This window comes from Netta rufina, assembly GCF_964035555.1.
Source record: "Netta rufina genome assembly, chromosome: 7".
NCBI classification, from domain to species: domain Eukaryota; kingdom Metazoa; phylum Chordata; class Aves; order Anseriformes; family Anatidae; genus Netta; species Netta rufina.
Window position 1 is genome coordinate 5,596,585 of NC_140130.1, and position 15,335 is coordinate 5,611,919.

General features: G+C 58.8%; 1 protein-coding gene across 1 annotated transcript; it reads right to left on the reverse strand.

Annotated features, from left to right (window-relative positions):
- Positions 1-3,588: 3,588 nt before the first annotated feature.
- PALD1 (phosphatase domain containing paladin 1) lies at positions 3,589-13,160 on the reverse strand (the record flags this gene model as incomplete). Its single annotated transcript, XM_084289870.1, has 19 exons — positions 13,085-13,160; positions 12,798-12,992; positions 12,516-12,618; positions 12,262-12,441; positions 11,889-12,053; positions 11,468-11,704; positions 11,104-11,252; positions 10,912-11,008; positions 10,728-10,832; positions 8,572-8,667; positions 8,298-8,432; positions 8,026-8,142; positions 7,767-7,946; positions 6,946-7,143; positions 6,727-6,867; positions 6,567-6,638; positions 6,261-6,401; positions 4,729-4,884; positions 3,589-3,723 (listed from the first exon to the last, which is right to left on the reverse strand). The coding sequence occupies exons 2-19, from the start codon at positions 12,980-12,982 to the stop codon at positions 3,589-3,591; spliced, it is 2,592 nt and encodes an 863-aa protein (XP_084145996.1). The 5' UTR covers positions 12,983-12,992; positions 13,085-13,160.
- Between the last annotated feature and the right edge of the window lie 2,175 nt (positions 13,161-15,335).

Consider the following 15,335-nt stretch of genomic DNA (forward strand, 5'->3'; position numbering starts at 1 on the left):
ACCGATGGTGCAGAAAAAGCCTTCCCGGGGGGGCTGCGAAGTCAGCTTTTCCTAAATCGCCGCCATCCCGCCGCAGCACGATGTGAGGCGGGAAGAAATCTGCAAGCCCCTGGGAAAGACGGGTCCGTCCCTGCTCCAGCCCTGCTTGTAGAGGCAGGCACATGGGCCAGAGGCTGGCTGCCCCCAGGCGGGACCATTCCTGCCGGATCCCTCTCTAATCCCTGCTTAAAGACCTCCGAAGCTGGAGGCAGCCTCCTCGAGACCCCGGGATAGGTTTCCTGTTTCATTGTGCCCTGCTAGTCATTCACACGGGCTCCGTGGGACGGTCGAGGCTGGAAGGGGCCCTTCAAACCCATCCGGTTTATAGGCACGGACGTCTTCCACGAGATGTGGTTGTCCAACCCAACCACCAACCCTTCCAGTGCCAGGGGAGCCGAGCAGCGAGCCTGGAGATGGGAAACAAGGTCAGGGAGATTTATACCAACAGCCCTGGGTGGCTTCCAGACCCTGGTGGAAAAGGAGAAGGGAAAAAGTTGCTCTCCTTCTAGGAACCGCCGCTCCGGCTGAGAAAGCACGGTTTGGAGAGAGACCCCTGCGGCCAGCGCCTGCACCCGAAATATTTTAGGGGCATGCCCAAAGGCTGCGACCCCGATGGAAACGCGGGGCGGCGGGGATGGGGAGGAGGTGTGGGAGATACAGCACCGATCCCAGACCTGACAGCAGGGTGATGGGCTCCGCACCAAGCTGCACAGGGAGGTATTTGTCCACAAACAGGATAACAGGCTAATTTCCTAAAGAAATACAAAAGAACCCAATAAATCGATGCGATGAGCCAGGCTAGCTTCGCACAGCCTCCCTGAGGATACGCCTTCTCCTTTATGCGCACCGACCGCATTATTCATTTTTAATCATCCTCTCGCTAAAGTGAAACTTACTGGTGTGTAAAACCCAAACCTGTGGCTTTTTTTTCTCGCCTTCAGGCCAGCCGCTGAGCACTTCCCGTCCCCCCGGGGCCTCGCTCATCCTCACAGCCACTTAGCGTTCTGGCACGGCCGCTGCCAGCTCGCCAGCGAGCCCCCCAGAGCCGCCGCACGGCTTCCAATCTTCCACCTCAACCTGGGAAAAATCAATTTTTCATTCGCACAGGGGCCAGAAAACAGCTTTTCTGCCCCCAATACGCAAGGAAACAGCGAGGAAAAGCCTTTTCAAGCCCACGGTCTGCACGATGCCCCCAACTTCTGATTGTTGCAGTCGCTCCTTTTAATGGATGCAGTCTGGGGCTGCTCGTGCATGGCATTTATTTTTAGTTTCCCAAGCCCTTGGCTCTGCAGAAGCATCTTAATTGCTATTCTTTCGCTGGAAAATGAAACACAGATGCGCTCGCCGCGCTGAGGTCCAACAGCCTCCCTGTGCGGCGCGGAAAGGAAAACACGGGAACCTCCAAGGGAGCTGCTGGGTCAGGGCTGCTTCTCCAACAGCTAAATAGGTAAATAAAAATTAAAATAAAAATCTATTTGATAAAATAGAGGGCGGCCCGCTGCCCCCATCGATGTGTGTTGAAGGACCAAGTGAGAGCTCCAGCCCATGGACGATGCAGCTTTGCAGGTCAAAGCCCCTTTCCCCAGGCTGCTTTATTTAAGGGGAGGTTCACGAGGGGTGAAGGAAAGGGTCCTTGCTCCCTTTCCCCCCCAATTAAGCAGAGAATTTATCAATTTAGCTGTTTTCTGACAGATCTTTTCTTTTTGCGGAGGCAGAGCTGGGTATGAATGGATGAAGACGGCGCAAGCGGAGCCTGATGAAAGCAACTTTCCTTCACCGGAGAAGCAAAAGGAGAAAAGAGACCAAAATAAAGAAAATGGGGAAAATAATAAACACACCTTTACCTCCCGTGGCCAGGAAGGACCACGTAGCCCCGCCAATTCATCATAACTCATTACAGGCAGGCTCCCCTAGCCCCGCTGCCACAAAGGCCACGTTCAGCGACACAAATTGCATTTTTTTTTTTCCAGGGGTGGAATTGGGGCGTTTTCCTCCAAGTTTCCATGCCCCACCCCGGCCCACGCGTGCATCCCGTGGGGGCACACCTTGCAGCACAATTTCCTTCCCATTTTTCCGCGCTCCTCGCCGGCGCCCTGGGTCAGCTCACCTTCCCGGCTGCCCAACATCTTTAGGGCTTTATTTCACCAGCCATGTTCCCACCCCCAAATAAATAGGGAATGCTCAGTTTTTCACATCCACACTCATTCATACCCTCCTCGGCCTTTTCCTTCCAGTCAATCGTTTCTGCTTGAAATCACTTGTTACGAAGGTGGGAAAGCAGAAAGAAGCCTTTGAGCCCCCCAGTGCAGGTGATGCAAATCTCCAGCCTTCATTACCCAGATTAAAGGGCTGGGGGTCCGAAGCAATTAAAAACCTGCCTAATTAAGCCCCTGCTCAGCCTCTCCGCTGGTTATTAGGCAGGGTTTTGTGGGGGGCAAAGGGGCAGGAGAAGGTGCAGCCGCCCAGCACGTCCCATTATTCCCCGTGAGCCCATTCCCATCGCTAAAAAAATGAACAGAAAACACACAGCTGGGACAAAATATTTTTGCATTTAAAAAGAAAAAGGAAAACCAAAACACCCGGTTAAGTCAGAAATAAAACACTGTCGAGGGAACCTTCGGGGAAGTGGGGCTCTCAAACTGCAGCAGGAGCCATGCCAACGCTTTAAAAAAAAAAAAAAAAAAAAAAAAAAAAAACTCTTGCTATTTTTAAATTATTTTTTTTTCCACCCTCTGCTTTTTAATTTCTGCTGTCTGCACCTCCTGCCGCTGGCAGTGGATGAAAGTGGCTGCTGGGGCAGACGGAGCGTGTGCTGCTGCTCTGCTACCCCGCATCCGGCCCTATCGCCCCGTCCTGTCCCGCTCCTGCCCTCCCCAGAGCCCAGCCTGCAGGGACAGGGTGCCCGACTGAGCACCCTTTCTTCATTAACTCCATTTTGCACCCAATCATGTAATTAAAAACAAATCTTGCAGCATTGATTATGCCGGTAAGCATATTCCAGATGTATTTTCCCCTGTCCTAATGCTCAGAGGCAAGGCTCCCACTCACCCCCTGCCTTCTCACCGCTGAACCCCAGCCCCATCCACAGCTGAAAATCAGGAAGAACAAGCAAATACACCCCAAGACTAAAAATCCCTGGATGTGCAAGGACCATGGCCTCCGTGAGCCCCAACCCAGGCTACAAAGGTTTGGGTCTGTATGTATGCATAGCCATATATACCAGGGTACAAGGGCTTGGGTCTGGAGGTACACAAACCCATACTTATGTGTGTGTATATAAAAATGTATTAGTGTATCTGTATAACCATACACACCCACAGCATGCTCAGCATTAAGCACCTGTCTGACACCTTTTTGTTTAATTTACAACACTTTTATTGCATCGTGAAGAACCCCCTCAATTCTTCTCCTGAAGGTAGTAGCTTCGGGGCTATCCCCTCCCTCCCTCTCCCCATCTTTTTTTTTTTAATTTTTTTTTTATTTTTTTATTATTTTTTTTTCGGGGGAAAACAGTCTATTTTCCTGAAGGCAGCATCCCTCTCCGTCCCCCTACACCACGTCCCCGCCGCTCTGCGCCCGCCAGCGCCCGCGCAGCCTCCGCAGCGGCTCCTCGTCCTCCGGCCCCTCCAGCTCGGGGAAGCCCAGCCGGTCCAGCACCTCGTAGACACCGGCCACGGCCGCCACCTGGAAGCAGAGCAGAGAGGTTGAGGCGGTTTTGCCCCCTCCACCCGTCCTCCAACACCATAAAGAGGACGGGGAGCAGCGGCCGCGGCGCCCCCGTGCGCGACCCCAAGCCGGGGAGAGGCATGGACCACCGCCTGCGTGGCACCGACCCCTCCCCGAGCTTCCCTCCAGCTGCTGAATGGTTTTATAAGCAGCTTTATGGTTTGTTAGCTTTGGCACCCTTCCGGAAAAGAAGTTACAATGTCGCCTTGTTGATGTTTTTTTTTTTTTTTTTTTTTTGAGAAAGAACTGAAAATGCAAAGCTTGTGCTGGAGCACCGCGTGGAGCCAAAGGCTCCTTTGATGCGCGGTGGGGCGCACCTCCTCCCTGAAAACAGGGGCACAGGAGGCAGGTTTAAGCCCAGGATGAGGAAAAGAGCAAAAATTCTTCCAGAACAATGCGGCTGGTGGGGATTTCTTGGATATGAGGTCTTCTCCCTCCTCCCCCGAGCTGTGCCTTGAGGAGCGAGGCTGGGGTCAAGGAGCTGGAGCATGAGGAGGGACAAGGAGCATCACCGTGTGTTTTGCACATCAAAACGCGATAAAAAATTAAATATGGGGTGCTTATTAAGATCATCCCTATGCAAGCATACAGGATACAACCTCCTGGACCTGCGCTAGGAGGAGGACCTGGCACCAGGAATATTTCCCAGCACGAATTAGTGGCATGGGGCAAGGGACGAGGCTCTCCCAGCTTGCCAAGGTGCAGCGTTTTCCTAAAACCCAAATAGGGTTTTAGGAAATTCAGGTGGGTTAATAAACAGCTTATTTAGGATGCTGTGTTGCAACCACAGCCTTCCCAGCCCTGGGAGTGCTCAGAGCTGGTGTTTCGGGCTGCGATGAGAGGTGACAGTGGGCTGGGTCCAGCACCCGTTCCACATGCATGATGATGGCACGTGCCGAATAATGGCCAAGAACGGGGGCACCTTCCTATCACACCAAACTCTGGTCCAAATAAAAGCCCTACCTCGCGCATCCAGAGGCTGAAGGGCCGCTGCCAGGAGTCCTTCTTCTCCAGGTGCAGGTAGGCGTTGAAGAGGATCAGGTAGATGTAGCGCTCCAGGTACTGCAAGCTCCTCAGCCGCAGCAGCCGCCGCTCCTGCTCGTCCTTGCCCGACCGCCCCTGGAAGCGCAGGGACAAAAAGAAGCTCAGCAGCCTAAACCCTCATCAGGTTGTGGCTTCCAGCAACATAAAAAGCTTCCCCTTTTATCCCACAGCCCTCCAAAACGGAGGCGGTGTTGCTATGCCTGTGCCCAGCATCCTGCCCCTCGCCAGGTGGGAGCAGGGCAAACTGCTCCAGCTTTCATTTATTTGTATTTTTTCCCCACCTTTACAGCTCTGTTCGTGGCAGGACTGTGAGATCACGTCTGCCCTGGGTAAAGACATCTCCTCTACTTGTACATGCCAAGATTTGGGTAGAGTGGATCCTGATGTGGCTTCTGTGAGTGTTTCTAACCCTGCTCGAAGCCCAGAAGTGGCAGATGGAGAGGACACAACTGGGTTAAAGACCACGACCGGCATCAGAGCAACGTGGCCCCGCAGAAATGACCAATAAACCAAGGAACCTAACGCAGATTGCTATCCTCAGAACATTTATCCCAAAAAACACTGCAGCAAACCCAGGACAGCTCTGCAGCAGCCAGGCTGGGAGGAAGCAGGCGGCTCTCTGCTGCCGGCTCCTGCCGAGGAAACCTCTCCAAACAACACATCTTCCGGCAGCGGAAGGAATGCATCAACCTATTTTTTCCTCCTGGGTTGGGATGGGAAGGGCTGGGGAGAAATCCGAGCCGAGCACCACACATTGTCCTTCCCGATCGTCCTAATCCTGCGGAGCATCCCCTGCAAGGCTCCGAAAGCTGCTCCCACCCACCCGAGAGCGAACAAAGAGCAGGATGCAACCCAAACCCATTTTGCAAAGCCCAGAAGGGGGTTTGGGGTGCCTGGAAGCACGCCCGTTTCTTCCAGCTTGCATCTGCCAGCCAGAGCAGAGATGTCCCCACGGAGCCTTGCCCATCCTGGGCTCACTTTTTGGGGGAAAAAAAGGCAAAAAAAAGCAAGCATTTGCACATGTTCTCTCCAAAGTGGCAATAAAAGGCTCTTCCTATGGCAGGGGAGCCGGGCAGCGGATGGCTCCCTGCTTATCTCCCTTCCCCATCAGGCCGGGCTGGAGGCAGCTGGCCGGGAAACAGGATGCGGCCCAGGAACACCCCTGCGCTGCTCCTCGCTGCCAAGCACCGGCGAGAGGGGCAGGGAGGTCGCGGGAACGGGCGGGCGTCTTCCGAGAAATAATGCTGCTAATTAATGGGAGCAGCTCCCCGCCAGAGCCGGAGGAGCCAGCGGGGATGGGAGGAGAAGGGGACGGAGCGGCCCTGCCCTCTGCCGGCTGCAGCGCCGGGACGCGGCTCGGAGAGGGGTGCGCGGGGTGCTGGACCACCACGACCCCAGCACCTTGGGTGAGGGGTCCCGAAAATGGAAAGGGGCCCGGAGGTGCTGCTCACCTGCCGGTAGGTGCAGATGATGATTTCTCGGAGGTGGTAGTGCATGGGCGTCATGGTCTCGCTGACCGTGTCCAGGGCCATGTCCACCTCCTTCTTCATCCGGTGGCCGTCGGGCAGGAGCTGGACCACCTTCATCACCACCTGCAGCGGGGACAAAGCAAAAGGGCCTCCACCTGCAGCCCCCAACCCAACCTCCCCATACCTGTGCTCACCTCCTGCCCCAGGGGAGGCCCTATTCCCTCCAGGCGAGGCGGGCTGGCGCACCTTGCAGGGCCCAGAAGACCCTACAGCAACTGCAGGACTCACCTCAAACTCCCCCTTGGTGTACTTGGCGTCGGGCACGCTCACGATCTCGTCCTCGCTCGCCTCGGGGACACCCTGTGGAGGGGCAGGGAGGGTCGGGGAGTTAGGTGCACGTAGGAACAACCCCCTGAGCTCCCCACCAGCCATGGGCACCGGTACCCACAGCGCAGTGCCAGAGCGCCAGCACAGCAATGACCATGGCCGTGGTGGTCCGGCCCCGGCCACTGGCGCAGTTGAAGACGAAGGCTGCCCGCGAGTCCTCGGCCAGGGTGGTCTTCATCGCCTCCAGCAACCGGTCAAAGTCCTGCCGAGGGCAAAGCCGGGATTTAGGGAGGGTGCTGCCCCCCGCCCAGGCGAGGGGACAAGGGGACACGGGCGGTACCTGCTCCTTGGGGGCACAGAAGTCGGGGATGGGGATGCGCCGGTAGGTCAGGCCCGGGCAGGTGCTCTTGTGCTGGTTGAAGATCTCCTGGGTGGTCAGGCAGCTCTTGAACATCTTCATCTGCTTCTCCGCCTCCAGGTAGACCTCCAGCCACTGCTGCGACTTCAGCAGGTCGCCCTTCAGCGCGGCCTCGAGCTTCTGCAGAGGATGGAGGAGCCCTCGCCTTCACCAGACCTGCTCCTCGTCCACCTCTTCCTCTTATTTTTATTTTTTTAATCCCCTCTCAACCACCCTGCAGCCAACACAGACCCATGTACCATGCCCACCACTTCTGCCCAGGGACTGTGGGCACCCCAGTCCTCCCAAACCCCACAGAGCTCCTCCATGCCGCCACGGTGCTGCTGGCAGCTGAACCCCGCTCCCTGCCCCCAAAAAAGCCCCCAAAAAGGAGCAGTGAGGGCTGAGGGACTAACAGAGCCCAGTTTCCCTGTGCACATCTCTCATGAGGGCTCCGCAGAGGGGGAGATGCCTTTCCCTCAGCGGGAACGCGACCTACGCCTCTGTCCCACATCCAGCTGTTTATCTGCAAAAACCTCGCAAGAATGGAAAACGAGGTCAAATTTAGCTCAAATGGGCCAGAGGGTAACGTTTTGAAGCACAAAGAAGAGGAAGGGCACGACAGAGGCCAGGAGGAGATCAGCAGCACAGCCAGAAGCAGCGCTGGGGAGCATCCTCCAGCGTCCTGGTGCAACCTTTGTCCACCCTCCCCTCGTCCCTCCTGCCCCGAGGCAGGATGAGGCACCCCAAAACCCCAGGCTCACCTCCAGCTGCTCGGGCGTGGAGGCGGGCATGGGGACGAGCTTGTCAAGGCTCCCCGGCTCCCTGAGCGTGTAGACCTGCTCGTTCCCCTCCAGCACCACCTCCTCCCGCAGGTTGACCCACAGGATGCGCGAGTGCTTCCTCTTCGCGTCCGTCAGGTACCGCAGGACGCTCCCGAGGGTCTAGGGGAAAGGGTGGCCGTGGTGAGGGGACGGCACCAGGAGGGGTGGCCCTGCCCTGTGCGGGGTGCGTGCTCCTCACCTTGGAGCTGGGCTGCGCCGTCCCGTAGACGGGCATCTTGGGCACCCGTCGGAAGTTGGCAATGCTCATCTCCTTGACGGTGCTCAGCACGTCCGGGCAGAAGCGCTCGTCCGCCACCTGCAGCGGGACAAACAGGGCTGGGCGCCCCATCCTCGCCGAGCACCTGGACCCAGGGACCCCCAAAAACTCCCCTCCTGCCCTGCCACGGAGCGACCCCGCTCCTCCCACCCCGCCAAACCAATCTGGGGTCGGGCACCGGGATGGGTACTCACCAGCACCCGCGCCCCCTTGGCCAGGAGGTCCCCGGGGACGGCGAGCTCGGGGGAGCCGATGTCCGCCTGCAGCCGGTACAGCTCGGGGTGCCGGCACATCCACCTGCTGAAGCTGAGGGCAAAGCCCAGGGGGTACTGCCGGCGGGGGGCCGGGGGGGCGCGCCGTCAGCCTGGGCTCGCTCCCCCTGCCCGGCACCTCTCCGCCTCCGCGCGCTTCCAAAACCCCCCAGCGCTCCCGGCCGCGGCAGCTCGGAGGTGGCCCCGCCACCCTTACCTGCTCGTGAAGGTAGTAGTTGAAGGCAACCAGGTAGAAGTAGCGCTCGAGGCTCTGCTGGACCCTCTGGAGGCAGTGTTCTTTGGTGCTGCCCCCCTGGAAGTAAGCGCGAGTGGTGTCATGGCCAGCACGGAGCCGGAGCCCCTTCTCCTGGAGCGCCCCACGCGGGGCAGGAGAGCCCCATGAGCTGGCACAGAAGAGCAGCACGCAAGCTGGCCCAAGGCATTTGAAAACAGTCACTTTGGGGGAAAAGGAGATCGAAATCCCCCTGAAATCCCTCAGAAGGTTTCATTTGTTATGTGTCTTTTTGCATATTTACACTAACTTCACCGAGTTGTTTGCTTGGAAAGAAACTGCTTCCAAACGAGGAGAGGGGTGAAAACCCTCCAGAACCCTATCTGGAATCATTTTCGCTGCTTTATTTTTTTTTTGTTTTGTTTAGTTTTAAAATGAAACATTTCAAGTTTTTCCACACCGAGTGATGCTCAGAGCCATAAATTCGCCTTTCGGATCAAACAAAGCCTTCCTCTTCACCCAGGGACGCGCCGGGAGCGGGTCCAACAGGACACGAGCTGCCTGCCTGTCCCGGAGAGACAATGTCCAGATGCTGACAGAGACCAAAACCCAAACGGAGCGGGGTTGATCCATGCAAGGTGCTCACACCACCCCAGGCACCTCTACGGCTGAGGTGCTCTGGCTGCTGGGTTTCCCCAGGGGCTGCTGGGTGTCCTGCTGGGGATGCAAGCTGGGAACCTGGGGACTTTCTGCAATTCAGAAACCACCCGACCTCGACTTCAGGGGCCACGTACACCCAGTCCTCCTTCCCTGCAAGCAAAACTCCATCCTAGACACGATGGGAACCCAGAAATTCAGGAGGTGCACTGCTCGAGATCCTCCCCAGCAGCACGGGTGGACCCGGTTGCGTCGCCGAGGCAGTGGCATAGATTCATGAGTATTTATTGACTCGATATCTGCGAGATGAAGCCGTCCTGCTGCCATCTATCAGGAGGCAGAGCAGCACGTCTGCTCTGGAAACTCAACACAAAGCCCGTGAGGATGAAGCTGTGCCAGGGTGGGACCAGGGAGGGCAGGGTACCACCAGGATGCGGCCGAGCATCCCACCCCAGCCCCTGCATCGCGCCAGGACCTAAATCTCCGCTTTTTCCACCCAGTTCGGGGCAGTTCTTCGTGGGATAAATCCTCCGTGCCTTTCCTCTCTGCCTCTCCCCCCACCCGTGTCCCCCCCGGCACATTTTCCTGGCCCCTGGCCATTGTTTAAACGTGCTCTCACTATGTGCAGACTTCAAATAAACACTCCTCTCGGCTAATTTACGGCAATCCCCGGCCATTTGTTTTCTGCCATCGAGGAAGACGAGGAGCAGCCCTCCCCGGTGTGAGGAGAGGGTCACCCGGGGCACCTTTCACCCCTAAGGCACCCAGCCTGGGCACCCATGGGTGCCTCCATGGCTGCACCTACACCTGGCCCCGTGGCCGAGTGAACACAGCCTTGTGCCATCGCCTGGAGCGGCACCAAACGGACCCAAATCCACCCTAAAAAAAGGAACCAAGAGGGGGAAATTTGGGGCTTCCGGCTCTAACAGCTCATTCATCACTCAGATGGAAAAATTCGCCTCCAAAAAGGCTGGAAGGGAAGTTAAAGGATGAGCCGGGTGCACCTGGGGTCTGCGCTGCCTCTGCCGGCCGAGAGCTGGCTGGGAGAGGCAGGAGAATTGCTGGACCTCAAGCTGCCGGTTCCGCAGTTTCGGAGATGATAAAATAATATTTTATAAAATTTTTTGACCCACGGGCGTCTACCAGAGGCAGTGGCAATGCCCAGGAAGAGCAGATTTCCCCAATTTCACAGCCCTCAACCAAAAACAAAAAACCCCAAACGCACCGCGCCCCAACCTTCCAGGTTCACATGTCCCTGGGACGCTTCCAGGGCGCAGGAAGTCTCAGATTTCCACAATTTACATTCTTCCCGTCCACTCACAGAAACATTTCTGTAAATTACTGCTGCCAAGAGGCCGAGCCATCCTCTAATTAACGGCTCGCTAACGAGGGCCCCCAGCTGACACCCCGGGGCTCAGCGTGGCGCAGTGCTGAGCGGGGAGATGTTGCTCCTCGCCCCCCCAAAGCCGTGCGGGCGGTGGTACCTGGGTCTGGCGGTCTTCCCCAATCCCTTCCAGCTTCTTCTTGGCCTCGTGGACGGCTTCCTTCATGTCGTGCATCTCCGAGCAGGAGGCGATCGCGCTGTCCACCTTGCATGGGGAGAGTCGGTCAACGGAGCCCTCCTTGCCCACCCCGAGCTCTCCGGGGGCCGTGCAGCTCCCCTCTTACCTCCTCCACCATCTGCTGCCCTTTGGGAACCACCTCGATGAAGCTCTGGATCACCCGAAACCTGGCCCTCGGCGACGTTTTAGCCGGTGGCTGCGGGCTGCCCACAGGGACGGGAGGGAAAATTAAAGAAAGGGGGCATCAAACCCATGCCCACCGGGGTCCCCCATGGCCCCAGGGACAGTCCCTGCTTACTCGGGCTTCTGCGTGGCTCCGCGGTGGTGGAGGAGGACGAGGGTGGCCATGGCCATGGCCAGGTTGGTCCTGCCCACGCCGGTCTGGCAGCTGAAGAGCAGCGCCGGGGGGGGTCTGCTGGGGTCCCGCAGCAGGAGGCCGGGGCTCTCCTAGGAGGAAAGGAGGTGGAGAGGGATGGTGCGGGCCCACGGGGACCACAGCGGTGGTGTAACGACCAGCACAACGAGCACGGAGCTACCAAGAGCACCCCCAGCACCCAGCCTGTGCCGGGGGGCGGCTCCTTTCCCCCCATCCCCAAAGAGCTGCAGAAAGCAAACCCCAGCGCCCCAAACCCCCGCGGAGCCGGCGCTTTCCCCCGCCTCACCCTGAGGAAGCGGATGAAGGCATCGAAGTGCTCCTCCAGCGGGGCGCCGTCGGCGGGCAGGGGCAGGCGGTGGTAGCGGTAGGTGGGCAGGAGGAAGACGGGCCGGCGGTACACCTCCTCCGTCACCTGCACGTCCTCCTCGCCCTGCACCCGCACGGCCCGCGGCTCGTCCCGCAGCCGCTCGATGTCGTCGTAGACGTAGTAGACCCCCTCGCTCAGCTGCGCGAAGTCGTGGATCTGGAGGAGACGGGGATCGCCGTCAGCACCCACGGGTGGCCGACCACCTCCAACCCCACTGTGGGACGCCCAAAAGGGGTCATCTCCATCTCGGTTCCTCAAGTCTTTGCTCTGTTGGGCACCAAACTAGGTGGAGATGAGCATCAGAGCGTGGTGGCCCTTGCCACGGCCCCATTGCCATCACCTCTTTGCGGATGGTGAGCTCCAGGTCCTCCACGCGCGGCCCCCGGTGCAGGCCATGGAGGTTCTCATGGAGGCTGTCCTTGCCCCGCGGCGTGTAGGCCACGAAGTCGCCCTCCACCCGCAGGAAGAGCACGGGCTCCTCGCGGACGCAGAAGAAGACGCACTCCTGGAAAGACAGCCACGGATGAGGCGTGTCGGGGATGGCACTGCTCGTATTAGGACAAGGCTTCCCAAAAACCTTCCCTCCTCCACGGCCAGCAGCTCTGGAGCACGTAGGCCGCTCTCCCCAAAGATCTCCCATTGCTCCTCCATGACCCCATTGCTCCTGTCCCACACATAAAAGCAGAAACTCCCCGATTTTGAGCCACACCAACCTTGTGGCCCTCCCTCTGCAGCTTCTGCAGAAGCAGCCTGAAGCCGTTGAGGCTGGGCTGCCCCATGCCGAACACCGCGTAGCCGCCCTTGGCTTGCCGAAAATTCGGGGCGCCGCAGCTGCCGGTGGTGTTCAGGACGTCCAGCTTGCCGTGCACGTCCCTGACCATGAAATATTTCCCCTGCGGGGTAAGAAAGAGATGGAGCCGGCTCCGAGCGCGGGCGGCGGGCGGGGGCCAGGCGCGGCGATGCCCACCTGCACCAGGTAGTGCTCCGGCGCGGCCTCGGAGATGCGCCCCACCGTGTAGTTGGCCTTCAGCAGCTCGTCGTGGATCTGGAACTCCTCCCGGCAGTTATACCTGGGGAAAATATATGGTATAGTCACAAAAAAAAATAAAAATTATTAAAAAAAAAGGCGATTTTTTTTTGCTGGAGTGGGACGGGAGCGTGCAATAGGGCCACCAACACAACAGGGACACCAAACCAAACAGACGGAGGGCGATGCCCGAAGGTCTTGCGCGCGGCCGCCCCGACTCACGTGATGACCACGGGCGCCACTTTGTTGGTGATGATGGACTTGGCCTTGCTGTTGTGCAGCCCGAGGGTCTGGAAGGAGTGGATGCTGAGCGAGCGCTGGTCCTCCATGGTCCCGATGCCGTGCACGCTCTCGAAGGCGGAGGCCGGGCCGCTCTGCTGCGCCGCGCTGGCGGTCGTACCCATCATCCGCAGGCGGCTGCAGGGGAAAACAAGCAGGGGGGAGGTGAGAGGGATTTTTTCGGCCGCCCGGCGCGGCGAGGAGAGGCCCATTTCCGAAGAAACACGAACCCAGCCCTTCCCGTGCTCTCCGGTTTCCTTCCCGCGCTCCTTACGGGCTTTCTCCCCCCTCGTCCTCCGCCGGGCAGGGTCCGGCCCCGGTGCAGCCCAGCTCCCGGCGCCGCGGCCCCTCCGCCATCGGGGCTCGGTTTGCGGGAGCGGAGGGGGAAGGAGAGAGCCGGGATCCGGTCCCCAAAATCTGATGAGTCAGCAGATGGCACTGCAGAGTGACCCGGCAGCTTCCCGTCCCTGCAGGACAGCCATGAGCCCCGCCAGCAACGTGGAAAAGGCTCGGGAAGCCAGGAAATCTTGCTGTGTGTTTCGTGTGGCCCGAATTTCCTCCCAGGCTCCCCCCTGCACGTGTGTGTGCTCACAGGGGGCGTGTGCGTGCACAAGGGCGGGCGTGTAGCTGCCTGCACGCTTGCACACGCGTGCTTCATGCACGCACACGCGTGTGCTCGCGGAGGAGGGAGTGGATCGGGAGCGTGGAGCCCGCTCGTCCCCAAAGACAGAGGACAGCGAGGAGCATCCCGCCACGCTCGGCCGCCCCGGGACAAAGCGCCGACTGTCCCTGCTGGGAAGAGCGGGGGGGAAAAAAAGGAGCTTTTCTTGCTTTTAGAGCAAACACTCGGGCTTGCAGAGGGCTGGATGGGCACAGCATGTGCTGGAAGGCGCGCACACAGCCAGCACCCCGGCCCGCAGATGCTTCGCAACGTGTCCAGCAGGCTCTGCAGGCGGCTGGATTTTAGCCACCCTGCGGAAAGCCACCCTACGTCCCCTAAACAACAAACAATCAATAAAAAAATCCCGTTTGCAAGCCACATGGCAAACTGGTGGTGGGAAAAGAGCTGTGTTTCCACTCACCGGCGGGCATTTCCCACCCCGTCCCGGCCCCGAAAGCCCTCCACAGCCTCGTCGGCCCCCGAATTATCCGCGGGCAGACCGCGAGGCCGGGTCGGTCCCCCCGCGGGGAGCTGGCGGGGGCCCAAAGGCGGCGCTCACAATAGCCTAAATATAGCGGGGGGGCCCCAGCTGCAGGATGCATCTGCCGCGGCCGGGAGGAAGCGTGCACTTGCCCGGCCACCTCATTGTCAGCGGGACGAGCGGGGACAAATAAATCACCGCCCGCATCCCCCCCTGGTTGGGGCATTTGGGTTTATTCCGCGCTGTGCGGCTAGGCGAGGATTTGGGATTTTTTTGCCCTGGTTATAGGGGCGACGGTGCCACCGTTGCTTTTCCTCATCCGCCCTCTCCGCCCTCGTGCCCTGCCAACGCGACGCGGCCTCTCCCTGGGAGAAAGCCCCAAATTACACCCTGTCCATGCTAGCCGGTGATTAGCAGCTTCCTAAATTAGGACAGGCGATGCCCTTCGCTGAGGGCACCGCACGGGGCTGGCTCTGGGGGCAGAACACAGCAGGCAGCGCCGCCCTGGCTTTGTGCAGAGGGGGGACGCAGCCCCGACGGTCCCCAAAAGATGGGGATTTGGGCCAAAAAGGGGCAGTTTGTGGTGCTCCCCGCTGCTGCGCCGGCAGGAAGCGCCGCGGCCGCCGGATGGAGCGGGGAGCACGCGGCACCGCCGAGCCGGCAGGGAGGAAGTGATGGAGCCCGGCACTGCCCGTGCTCTCTCACCCTCTTTTCCCAAAAAGAAAAAAATATTCAATGAAAAAAAAAAAAAAAAAAAGAAAGAAAAAAAGGCAAACAAACAGACGGCACATCCTCTTTGCGGCGGGGAGGGAGCCCCGGTGCTGAGCTCGCGCTTCTTGTTTTCGGGCAGCGGGGAGAAGGGCACGCTGGCGGCGTGCTGGGGCACACTGCGTGGCTTAAAAAATAGATAAAGTGTTAAAGAAAATTTATTTTAAAGGTGGAAAAGGGAAGGAAGCGAGGCCTGCCCCCCTTTCTGCTTGCAAACTCAGCTTTTAGCCCGGAGAAAACAAGCTGGGGAAATAATCCTCCCCACCTGGGTGCAGGCGGAGGCACCCAAATCATCCTGGAGTTTTTCCCCTAAACCCAGCCCGTGCCATTGGGGTGCAGGACGGGGCCGGTGGGAACAGGGCTTCTCTCACTGTGCTGGAAGGAAGCTGCTAAATTTGAGTGAAAAGAAAGCTAAAAAGGAAAGGTGAGAAATAACACCCCACACCACGCTTGCCCCTGGAGCTGGGAGCAAGCAGCTTGACCCCAAAAAGCCCTGAAATCGACCCTAAAAGCGCTTGGCGATGGGGAGCAAGGGGTGATTCCCCGGGGCTCTCTTCCTGGGGGAATTTTG